At 46.7% G+C, this 12,579-nt stretch overlaps 2 protein-coding genes across 3 annotated transcripts in view; one reads left to right on the forward strand and one right to left on the reverse strand.

Annotated features, from left to right (window-relative positions):
- Positions 1–5,767, reverse strand: part of ATP6V0A4 (ATPase H+ transporting V0 subunit a4) — a 71,357-nt gene extending 65,590 nt beyond the window's left edge. Inside the window, exon 1 of the mRNA XM_005205847.5 lies at positions 5,682–5,767. The gene's annotated coding sequence lies outside the window, so the exon portion shown is untranslated. The remainder of the gene's footprint in view (positions 1–5,681) is intronic.
- Positions 5,700–11,932, forward strand: TMEM213 (transmembrane protein 213). Of its 2 annotated transcripts, none has more exon segments than NM_001040513.1 (3): positions 5,700–5,878; positions 9,683–9,757; positions 10,626–11,926. In NM_001040513.1, coding segments are annotated over 3 exon segments (390 nt in total). In that variant the 5' UTR covers positions 5,700–5,733; the 3' UTR covers positions 10,796–11,926.
- Positions 11,933–12,579: the final 647 nt, after the last annotated feature.

A 12,579-nucleotide genomic window follows, 5' to 3' on the forward strand; every position in this document is an offset into this window, starting at 1 on the left:
CTCCAGGATATCTGGCTCTAGGTGAATGACCACACCATTGTGGTTATCTGGGTCTTTTAGACATTTTTTGTACAGTTCTGTGTATTCTTGCCACCTCTTCTTAATCTCTTCTGCCTCTGTTAGCTCCTTGCTGTTTCTGTTCTTTATCGTGCCCATCCTTGCATGAAATGTTCTCTTGATATCTCCAATTTTCTTGACGAGATCTCTAGTCTTTACCATTCAAGTGTTTTCCTCTAATTCGTTATACTGGTCACTTAAGAAGGCTTTCTTATCTCTCCTTGCTATTCTCTGGAACTCTGCATTCAGTTGGATATATCGTTCCCTTTTTCTTTTGCCTTTAGCTTCTCTTTTCTCAGCTATTTGTGAGGCCTCCTCAGACAACCATTTTTCCCTTTTGCATTTCTTTTTCCTGGGTATGGTCTTGATCAACGCCTCCTGTACAATGTCATGAACCTCCATCCATAGTTCTTCAGCCACTCTTTCTATCAGATCTAATCCCTTGAATCTGTTTGTCACTTCCACTGTATAATCATAAGGGATTTTATTTAGGTCATACCTGAATGGTCTAGTGGTTTTCCCTACTTTCTTCAATTTAAGTCTGAATTTTGCAATGAGGATTTCATGATCTGAGCCACAGTTGCCTCCAAGTCTTGTTTTTGCTGGCTGTATAGAGCTTCTTCATCTTCGGCCACAAAGAATATAATCAATCTGATTTTGGTACTGACCATTTGGTGATGTCCATGTGTAGAGACATCTCTTGTGTTGTTGGAAGAGGATATTCACTATGACCAGTGCATTCTCTTGAAAAAACTCTGTTAGCCTTTGTTCTGTTTCATTTTGTATTTCAAGGCCAAACTTACCTGTTACTCCAGGTATCTTTTGAGTACTTTGCATTCCAGCCCCCCATGATGAAAAGGACCCCTTTTTCTGGTGTTAGTTCTAGAAGGTCTTGTAGGTCTTCATAGAACTGGTCAACTTCAGCTGCTTCAGCATTAGTGCTTGGGGCACAGACTTGGATTGCTGTGATATTGAATGGTTTGCCCTGGAAATGAACTGAGATCATTCTGTTGGTTTGAGATTGTACCCAAGTACTTCATTTCAGACTCTTTTGTTGACTATGCAGGCTACTCCATTTTTCTAAGGGATTCTTTCCCACAGTAGTAGATATAATGGTCATCTGAGTTAAATTCACCCATTCCTGTCCATTTTACTTCACTGATTCCTAAAATGTTGATGTTCACTCTTGCCATCTCCTGCTTGACCACGTCCAACTTAACCTTGATTCACGGACCTACTATTCCAGGTTCCTATGCAATATTGTTCTTTACAGCATCAGACTTTACTTTCACCACCAGACACATCCACAACTGAGCATTGTTTCCGCTTTGGCCCAGCCACTTCATTCTTTTTGAAACTATTAATAATTGCCCTCTGTTCTTCCCTAATAAGCATATTGGACAACTTCCAGCCTGAGGGGTTCATCTTGTGGTGCCATCTTTTTGCCATTTCATGCTGTTCATGGGGTTCTCGTGGCAAGAATACTGGAGTGACTTGCCATTCCCTCCTCCAGTGAACCACGTTTTGTCAGAACTCTGCACTGTGACCGGTCCCTCTTGGGTGGCCCTGCAGGGCATGGCTCATAGCTTCATTGAGTTATATAAGTCTCTTTGCCACGACAAGCCTGTTATTCATAAAGGGGATATACAAACACACACACACACACACACACACGTGTGTGTGTGTATGTGTCTTTTGATGTCTGTCTGGGATTTCTGCAACAGCTTCTTGGATAATCTCTCTGAACCCAGCCCCGCCCTTTATCCTGTATTTTTTCTGAAATACAAAGCTGACCACATTTACAAGTTCCTTATAGGTACCCCAAATATACAATAGACAATTTCCCAGTCTGGCACGTAGGCCCACTTACAATCTGTTCTCAGTCTAACCAGATACGCAGTGACCCAGCCCATACTCCGAGGACAATAATTACTCCCCACACAAGAGGCACACAGTCATGCCTCAGAGGCCAAGCACACACTGGTCCCTTCTCCTGTGCCTGGCACACTACACATCTCTTAAGTTTCAGGTCAAAGTGCCACTTCCATTGTAAAATGTTTTCTGAATCCTCGAGGCCCCAGCCCTCCTCACCACGCTTACTTCATTGTGTTGTCACTATTCATCCATCTTCCTCATTGGACCCTGAGCTTCTTGAGGACAGGGGCTATGTGGCCTTACCCACATCAGACCCCCACCCCCTAATCCCCACTCCCAAGGGCCCGGATACATCAGCTGCTTGGGAATTGCTGAGTAGTCAAGTGAGTGGTAGGTCTAAACTGGACTTTGGTACACTGCCTGAAGATAAACATTCCTAAGGCACTTCTGCTCCCAGCTCCCAAACCCAAGAGTAGAGGACCACCATTAATTTGTACCTTTGGGTAGATTAGAAAAAAGTGTCTCCTCCAGGCTCATGTATAACAATGTGCTGTGCTTAGTCACTCAGTTGTGTCCAACTCTTTGGGACCCCATGGAGCCCACCAGGCTCCTCTGTCTGTGGGGATTCTCCAGGCAAGTGGGTTGCCATGCCCTTCTCCAGGGGATCTTCTCAACCTGGGAATCGAACTCAGGTCTCTGCACTGCAGGCAGATTCTTTACCATCTGAGCCACCAGGGAAGCCCAAGAACACTGGAGTGGGTAGCCTATCCCTTCTCCAGGGGATCTTCCTGACCCAGGAATCTAACCAGAGTCTCCTGCATTGCAGGTGGATTCTTTACCAGCTGAGCTACCAGGGAAGCCCAATATATAACAATTAGACATCCTTATTCTGGGCTTACCCATGGCTTACAAGTCCTCCTGGTAGGGAGCCATTGATTAAAACCAGCTGCCCTGGCCAGGCACAATGATAACCACTTGCATGGTTATCTCACAACAGGAGGTCTCATAAGGAACATGAGGCAGGTGCTGAAACCAACTGGGAGAATTCGGGGGCGGGGGGAGGCAAAAGGAGGAGGGAGGAGAGGATGTGCCCTGCCAACCTCCCAGAAGCCCTAGCACTGGCATCCATCTTGGTTGAGAGTTGCTTGAGCCCCCAGAAAGGACCCAGAGTCAACTACAGGCCAAGCACAATGATTGGCCAGAGTCAGCCCTGAAACTAACCCCATCACCATAAAACCCGAGACTGTGAACCACGTGGCAGAGCCATTCTCCTAGGTTTCCCTTACCTTTCTGCTCTCTACCTGGGCACCCCTCTCCAATAAAGTCTCTTGCTTTGTCAGGACTTGTGTCTCCTCAAACAATTCATTTCTGAGTGTTAGACAAGAGCCCACTCTAGAGCCCTGGGAGGGGTCCCCTTTCCTGTAATGCTGCCACAGAGCTTTGAATGAGCTACACTTCATCCCTCACTCTTTCAACCAGACCCAAGCTTGCATAGAAACATAATGCCCACATCAAAACCATGGCGGCCAGCAGCACACACAGACAGTTCTCCCACCTTTGTAGGTGTCATTCCTTTCACTCAAGAGGTCCACCTACTCTCACCTGCACATGCGAACTTCAATACCCAGCCCAAAGCTCAGTTCCTCTGTGAATCTCTCCCTGCTCCTCTCAGGCAGACTTGCTGCTCCCTCTTAGATCCCCATCACCCAGGAAGATACCCACATTGAGTCCTGCCATATTGCCTCCCAGTTCTTTCCTCCCCACCTGGCCTCATGGCTGCACTGTGAGTGGGCATCAAGAGGAGAGGTTGAATCTTAATCATCTTTGGGTCTCGAAAGCCTTGGATCATGCCTTTCAAATATATGGTGGGCCTTCAATGAATGCCTTGGACTGAAGGTGGTGCTTCAATCCAACAACTGCGTGTGCATGCCTTCTAAGTCACTTCAGTCGTGTCCAGCTCTTTGCGACCCTACGGACCATAGCCGACCAGGCTCCTCTAACCCACCAGGCTTCTCTGTCCATGGGATTCTCCAGGCAAGAATACTGGAGTGGGTTGCTATGCCCTCCTCTAGGGGAATCTTCTCGACCCAGGGACAGAACCCAGATCTCTTTTTGTTTTTTATTTTTTAATTAATTAGTTTATTTTAATTGGAGGCTAATTACTTTATAATATTGTAGTGGTTTTGCCATACATTTACATGAATCAGCCATGGGTGTACATGTGTTCCCCATCCTGAACCCCCCTCCCACCTCCCTCCCCATCCCATCCCTCAGGGTTATCCCAGTGCAACAGTCCTGAGCGCCCTGTCTCATGCATTGAACCTGGACTGGCAATCTATTTCACATATGGTAATATACATGTTTCAATGCTATTCTTTCAAATCATCCCACCCTCGCCTTCTCCCACAGAATCCAAAAGTCTGTTCTTTACATCTGTGTCTCTTTTGCTGTCTCACATATAGGGTTATCATTACCATCTTTCTAAATTCCATATATATGCATTAATATACTGTACTGGTGTTTTTCTTTCTGACTTACTTCACTCTGTATAATAGGCTCCAGTTTCATCCACCTCATTAGAACTGATTCAAATGCATTCTTTTTAATAGCTGAGTACTATTCCATTGTGTATATGCACCACCGCTTTCTTATCCATTCATCAGCCAATGGACATCTAGGTCGCTTCCATGTCCTAGCTATTGCAAACAGTGCTGTGATGAACATTGGGTTATACATGTCTCTTTCAATTCTGAGAACCAGATCTCTTATGTCTCTCCTGCACTGGCAGATGGGTTCTTTACCACTAGTACCACCTGGGAAGCCCCCTCAATCAAATGACTACTCAGTTCAAAATCTTCACAAAACTTCCTTTTGGTCTCTTGACAATTCAGCCCCCGAGCCTGACACACGGGACACTCAGCCTCTTGGCCACAGTGGACTTCTGAGTACCTCTTACCTCTGGGCCTTTGCTTGCCCATCCCTTCTGCCTATGATGCCCGCTTCTCCTCTTTGCCTGTCAAAACCCTAACCGTCCATCAAGACCCAACCCAAATGCTATCTTCCTTATGTGGCAGCAGGTGATGCCCACTGCTGCTGAGAAGCAAAGTGCTTTGTCTTTCTCAGGTCCTTTCTAAAACACTGCTCTGTATTTTAATGATGCATATTTGTAAAAAGGTACTTTGAGGACAGGTATTTCTAGACTTTAGCAAGAGAGAGTGTGTGTGTATGTGTGTTATAGTTGCTCAGTCATGTCCGACCCTTTGTGATCCCATGGACTATAACCTGCCCGGATTCTCTGTCCATGGGGATTCTCCAGGCAAGAACACTGGAGTGGGTTGCCATTCCCTTCTCCAGGGGATCTTCCCGACCCAGGGATCAAACCCGGGTCTCCTGCATTGCAGGCAGATTTTTTACCATCTGAGCCACCAGGGAAGCCCCTAGCGAGAGGGCAGGGGCTCACAAAATATTGGACAGGATGGACTAGGGAATATAGCAGTTAAGCCTGCAAGTGAAAGAGACAGAAAACTTATCTTCAAGGAACCAGCAGGGCCCAGATTGCCTCCCCTGTCCTCTTTTTTCTCAGCAGGGACAAAATGAAAGCTAAGTAAGAACCGCAAAAGTCACCATCTCTTCCTCCCACAGCCAACACAGCTCAGCTTCCCTCCTGGAGAGGTGAAAGCCAGGTGTGACAGCCCAAGCTCGCTTTGCTCCACCCCTCCCTCTCCCCCAAACACAGAGCAGAAATTCACCTCTGCCAGCGTTGTTTCCAAGCTCCCGCAGGACGAGACACACACGGGGTGCATGGCAGGTGGCCCTCAGCTCGCCTCTGCAGGGGCAGTGCACACAGAAGCCTCTCTCCTCAGCATGAAGCGCCTCCACCTGGCACCCTGGACCTCCCTGGTCCTTGGCCTGGCCTTCCTCTCCTTCCACCCGGTTTACTTGGCAGGTAGAACCGTGAGCTTTATTCTCGCCGCACTGGGAAGAGGGAGGGAGGGTGGGAGAGAGAAGGAGGCAGGAGGAGGATTCCTTGGCTCAGGTTGGTCCTGCTCAAAGGAAAGAGGAAATAGGGCTTTCTCATCTGAAGGATTAGGCTGGAGAGTGTAGGGTGGAATGGGGGTTTACCTAAGACCAGAGTCAGCCAAGATGGGAGCCACCACGAGTCCCTCCCGTCAGAGACGGGAGATGCACCTAAAACGGCATCTTTGGACTGCTGTTTCTCAGCGGCGGCTGCTCAGGGTAATTGTGTTGCAATTCCTTATTTTGTGGCTATCATCCTTCCTTTGCATACCCTCCTCTCACCTAAGGACATCCGTCCGTCCCTTGACCCTGGGCATCCTTTGCAACTTTCACTAAACCTCAACACAAGCCGCTGTATGCTGTTAAATCTTCCTCCATCTCACCCGGCTCAGGAGATGTTGGATTATCACCCCCACTTTCTCAGGGAGGCCGAGGTGGGTGTTAGGAAGCGCCCTCCCAGGCTGGGCTCTGCACATCAGGGACCTCGCTCCCATTCTCATGCTCCTGGACTTTTGCCTTTGGCTTTGACCTGGCTCCTCAGAACAGTCTGCCCTGCTCCCTGGCAGATTCTCCCTCTCTCAAAGCCAACCCTCACAGTCCCCCACGCCAGGCAGTATCCATCTCTCTCCTCAGTCTCTCCTCGGGAGGTTCAGAGGGTGGGCTCTCAAGCCTCTGAGCCTCAACTCAACTTCGGCTTCCACAACTGACTAGTAGTGTGATCTCAAGCAAATTCTTTACCCTCCCTGAGCTTCAGTTTCCTCATATCTAATGTGGAGATAATCATAGTGCTTACATATAGGGTTGTTGTAAAGATGAAATAGGGTAACTGCACATAAAGGACTTTGAATGAAATAGCACGTGGTAAACACCCCAATGGGGCTTCCCTGGTGGCTCTCTCAGTAAAGAATCTGCCTGCAATGCAGGAGACCCAGGTTCGATTCCTGGTTCGGGAAGGTCCCCTGGAGGAGAGAATGCCAACCCACTCCAGTATTCTTGCCTGAAGAATTCCACAGACAGAGGAGCCTGGTGGGCTACAGTCCACGGGGTCAAAAAGAGTCAGACTCAACTGAATGACTAACACTTTCACTTCATTTCAAACACTCAGCAAAGGTTAGCATGCTCCTTTTACTTCTTCCAATATCGCCCCTCTCCAAGTAAGAGTGTTTTCTGTTTACCCTGGAGGTGCCTTGCTTATGAGAAGGCCTCAAACGCTTGACCCATTTCACTGCACTGAACGGGTTGGATCCTTCCAGTAGCCTTTACTTTGGAAGTGACTCCAAATAGGACCAGTCCCTGGCTGGCTTTGCTTATGAGGGAGGTGGGTGATGTTTCAGTTCTTCAGAATTTACACTAGGTTATTCGATTTGAACCATATAAAATGTCTGATATTGAATAATTCTGGACCTATAGAAATGGTGATTTCATATGGGTTAACAGTACTCTTGCTTGGAAAATCCCATGGACGGAGGAGCCTGTTAGGCTGCAATCAATGGGGTTGCTAAGAGTCGGACACGACTGAGCGACTTCACTTTCACTTTTCACTTTCCTGCATTGGAGAAGGAAATGGCAACCCACTCCAGTGTTCTTGCCTGGAGAATCCCAGGGACGGGGGAGCCTGGTGGGCTGCCGTCTATGGGGTCACACAGAGTCGGACACGACTGAAGTGACTTAGCATAGCATAACCTACTACTAGTGTTTCATTAACTTGATTTTTTTCCACACACCAGTTCTAGACCAGGACCACTTCCCTACTAGGGTAGAGGGGAGATGAAAGTCAGGGTCAAGGAAGTGATTCGGGTAACAAGGGAAATTAAAACATGGAGGAATCAATTTTTCCAAAGCAAATAAAAACCAAGCTCTGAGGCATTTAGCTGTAAATAATTTACAGTAGCAATCAGATTGCATCAAGGTAGTTACTATATTTCAGCAGGACACTGGAATGGCTAGGGAGGGGATGGTGTAAAATTAGCCTGAGCAGAAATTTCATGGCTTTAGCTAATCAAGAAGTTTCCTCCCAAGTTACTCTGCTATGTGACAGCAAGCACCTTTGAAGGACATGCTAACCTAGAGTCAGTGGGGCCTGGACAGTTTCCGAACTTTTTTTCTGTCATTTCCAAAGAAGCAGATTGAGCAGCCATACAATTTCCAGAAAGATTCTTTCAAAGGCTCTCTTGCTCTTGCTCTAGCTCTACCTAGGTCAGCATTGTCTAACAGAACTTTTTTTAAACTTTTTATTTTATATTGGAGTATAGCTGATTAATAATGCTGTAATAGTTTCAGGGGCACAGCATAGGAACTAGGCCATATGTATACATGTATCCATTCTCCCCCAAACTCCCCTTCCATCCAGGCTGCCACAGGACATTGAGCAGAGTTCCCTGTGCTACACAGAAGGTCCTTGTTGGTTGTCCATTTTAAATATAGCAGTGTGTAGGTGTAGATCCCAAACTCCCTAACTATCCCTTCCCCCACATCCTTGCCCCCTAGAAACCATGAGTTTGTTCTCTAAGTCTGTGAGTTTGTTTCCAACAGAACTTTTTTGATTGTGGAAAGGTTCCATGTCTGTGCTATCTTTCTAACATGGTAGCCACCAGCCACATGACTGAGCATTTTGCAAGTGGCTAGTATGACCAAGTAGCTGAAGTTTTCATTTAATTTCATTTTAATAAACTTAAACAGCCACTCTGGTTTGTGGCCACTATATTGGACACAGTGGACCCAGACTGCCTACCTTCTTATTCTCAGTGATGAGAGGGAACACAGCCCATGATTTCTCTCCCTTGGGGATCCTTATGTTCATCTCTGTAATCCCTCCTCACTCCCCAAACTCTGATATTTTCTGCTAGAGTGCCTTTTTATCATTGTGTGCCTTGTTTATTAATCAAGGACTATCTAATTCTAAGTGCTGTATACGCTGGAAACCTCTCAACTTGCTTGTAGAGTGTTTAGTTTTTCACACCCTTTTTCTGAATACTAACATCATAATCATCAGAAATAAAGAATCAAGGTCAGACTTTGATGTTTTTTAGTTCAAGTTTTTGAAGGAAACTGAAGCTCGTTATGAAATGACATGGCAGATTTTTAAGTGTCTGTGTTGGTATATGCTAGGAAAAAAAAAAAAAAAAAAACACTTCTTAGATGTACTTATCTGCATAGAAAGCAGCTTAAACAGAGGCCCTTGGTGACAGAAGGGTGATGAGATATAAAGATAAAGCATCTCAATGGGAATAGGAAGTGGTTGGAAAAGGGGAGTGTGTGAGTTTGCTGCCCAACAAAATACCACAGCCTGGGTGGCTGAAACCACAGAAGCCTCTTTTCTCACAGATCTGGAGGCTCTGGGTGTCACCAGCTGTGTTTAATCCTGAGACCTCTCTCCTCAGCTTGCAGTTTGCCCCACTCTGCACTGGGTCCTCATATCATCTTTTCCCTCTGAGTTGCCATCCCCGGTGCCTCTTCCTCTTCTCACAAGGACACCAGTCACACTGGACTAATTTAACCATTTAACCTTAATTTCCTCTTTAAAGCCCTATTTCCATAACAAAGCACTACCAAATCTGGGGCCATAGTTCAGGCTATAACAGAACTTTGCTGCATGAAATCTCAACATACCTCTACTGGAACTTCTATAATACTGTCATAATACTCACTACTGATTCACAACAAAAACTGCTAACTCCATGCCTGAGAATGGCTCTTCCTACTGCCTGAGACTATCATTTGTCTTTTCTTCCAGAAGCAAGCAGCGGCAGCAACTCAACCTCGACCGTCCACCATCCAGAGAATCTTGAGACCCTGGAGCAGTGCCCCAGTAAGCTTCTCCTGGCAATTGCCCTAGCTCAGGGCTCATCTCGGAACAGGGAGGGACACTGAAGCCTCCTCACTTTCTGTTCATTGGCACTGAGTGGCTGAGCGCCTGCCTGGCCCTCTCGCACCCCTGTGGTTTGTTCACAGCCCCAGAACCGTCTGCAGGGCACGTCTACAAAGCTCTCTTGGCCATGATCCCCATGTAAGCTCACACTCTGGTGCAGTTTGGCTTTAATGGCTCATCCTCAGGACAGCAGTCAAAGACCCCCTGACTTTGAATGCTTATAGAAGTTTGGGAGTGGAAACATCCTAAACATGAGCCAGTCCAATTCCTGCCCAATGCGGGAGCTTCATTCTCGTACCTGTTGCATTTTTCTGTTCATCTTCCACTTGAAGACTTGCAGTACTAAGGAGCCTAGTGCTTCATAAACAACCACTGTGGTGCATGTCTAATTTATAGGAAGTTTGCTTTATTCTAAGTTTGGCTCCTTGATTCTGCCCCCACTGAATGACCACATGTGCTTACTTCTGGACACTAACAAGGGAGAGTAACAGGCAACAATATGTAGAGGCTACAAATGTGGCTTTGGACTCCTACAAACATGGGTTTGCGTTCTAGTTCTGCCATCTCGTGACCCTGGGCAGGTGACAGCTTCAGTTCCTGCATGTCAAACAGGAGGAATAACTGCCTATCCACTTGGTGAGGAATAAATAAGGGAAGTGTGTAGAGCTCTTAGCACAGTGCAGGGCGTGCCTTAGTAAATGGTGCTATCCTGTTATTACTGGTCTTGATGGTATGAATATCAGAGAATAGCCTTGGGGGAAGGGAGGCTGGGGTGACACTGTCCTTCTTGCCCTCTCTTCCCCGCCAGACGTCGACTTCTGCCCACAAGCGGCCCGGTGTTGCCACACGGGAGTAGATGAATACGGCTGGATCGCGGCGGCTGTTGGTTGGAGTCTCTTGTTTCTCACCCTCATCCTGCTCTGTGTGGACAAACTGATGAAGCTCACTCCAGATGAGTCTAAGGACTTGCAAGCCTGAGACTTAGAACACTAGTCCCAAGAATGTCAATCACCAAGTTGTGGGTAATAGCAGGAGGGGAGAGCGCTGATGTGGTTTCCGATATTTCAAAGTCCGTTCACCCCTTTTTGTTTGTTTGGAGTTTTGTGGTTTTGTTTTGTTTTTTTGGCCATACGAGGCGGCTGGTGGAATCTTAGTTCCCTGACCACGGATCAAACCCGGGCCTTGGCAGTGGAAGCTCAGCATCCTAACCACTGACGACCATGGAAGTCCCAAAACCTTGTTATCCTCATACTCTTTAGTTACTTTTAAAAAGGAAAGGAGACAGGGATCCAAGGAAGACAAGACCAGTGCTCCCAACACACCTAATTTCAAAATGTACTTGGGTCCTTTATAATCTGACATTTCCCTGATTGACTCCTTTGATTGTATTTTTGTGTGGGGAGGGGGGAATTGCTTGTATTTTGACCATCGCTTTCTTCTGCGTTCCAAGTATGTGGTACACAAGAAACATGAACTTCAGTCTTAAAGTCACCCCATTCAAAACAAAACTCAGAACCTTCTTACCAAAAACAAGTGGTTGTGTTTTGTCCCTTATTTCAGTCAAGGGCATCACTGTCATTTCAAAATGTGAGAGCCACCTTGGCTGCTTCCTTAGTCCCACGTGCAATGCTTCCTGGGCTCTTGTTCTTCCTTTGACACGTCCTCATATCGAGCCTGCCCATTCTCCTTGCCGGCACCCTAGGTCTGGCCCTCGTTACCCCATCCCACCACCATGTCAGGAATCCTTCACTTTGTTCTCACTGCCTTCAGGATCTGCCCTCCACCCCCTAGCTTGTCCCTCCCCTCATCCCAACATCTTCCACTTCTTTGCTGCCATTCCCTCTGCAGGGGTGGCTGCCTTCCACCTCCACCCCCAGAATGAAGGCCATTCCTCAAAGTCCAGCTCTAATGCTTGCTCTGCCTTCAAACTTCTAGGCTTGTCTTCTGGGGACCAGGAGTTGGTGGTCTTTGGGTACTTGTGTGGTGCCCTGAGCACAGTCACTGTGAACAACAGGCCTCTTCACAATCAGCTTGTACTGCCTCATGCTCCAGTGTATAAAAAGCTCTTAATGTTTGTCCAATGAATGAATGAATAAACAAACAAATGAGTTCCTGGCCTAAACAAATTTTCTGATCGTCGCTCTGCATCCAGAACCTCCATTTTTTTGGAGCTGGTTGACCAAACTGACCTCTGGAGGAGCCATTTGGCTCTGGCCAGCTTAGGGACAATCACTTAGGGCCCAGATGTCAGCATCACTGTGAACTCTTTCAGTGGGAGTCAGGAAGAGAGATGGGTGGGGTCATCAGAAGAAAGAAAGTGACTCTTGAAGAAAACATATTTGCCCTTCGACAGCAAATATGTGGACAAACTCTAAATAATCATAATACACAAAGGAAAAGTGAGAGGCCTCTGAAATGGGAAGAAATATTTTCTAGAGGTGGCAAATGATTCAAAGCCACCCTACTGCTCTTTCAGAAAGTCTGAATAAATTTCCCTGAACTGAAGGGATTGCACAGCACAGTTTGCTCTCTTCTGAGGATCCAGATCGTATCAGAATCTTAGTTGTTTAATCAGTGAAACAGGATGGACTTATTTCAGAGTGTTGATCATATGGGCACAAGTATCTATAAAAGCCTGAGCTACATCACGGATGTACACATGGGTGGTGCTTCACTTTTTTAGAAATTCAAGGAGTCTCCACCATACATGATGGTTTAATTCTTTCAAGATGAAAAGATTCAGTGTGAAACCAACTTTGCTT

This window comes from Bos taurus, chromosome 4 (genome assembly GCF_002263795.3).
Source record: "Bos taurus isolate L1 Dominette 01449 registration number 42190680 breed Hereford chromosome 4, ARS-UCD2.0, whole genome shotgun sequence".
NCBI lineage: Eukaryota > Metazoa > Chordata > Mammalia > Artiodactyla > Bovidae > Bos > Bos taurus.

Bases quoted from the DNA above. Each gene is read 5' to 3' on its own strand.
- TMEM213 (XM_010804546.4), top strand. From the start codon at position 5,734: ATGGCAGGTGGCCCTCAGCTCGCCTCTGCAGGGGCAGTGCACACAGAA. The intron at 5,879-9,685 runs GTAGAACCGTGA...TTCTTCCAGAAG, and splicing joins CCACCCGGTTTACTTGGCAG to CAAGCAGCGGCAGCAACTCA. The intron at 9,758-10,625 runs GTAAGCTTCTCC...CTTCCCCGCCAG, and splicing joins GACCCTGGAGCAGTGCCCCA to ACGTCGACTTCTGCCCACAA.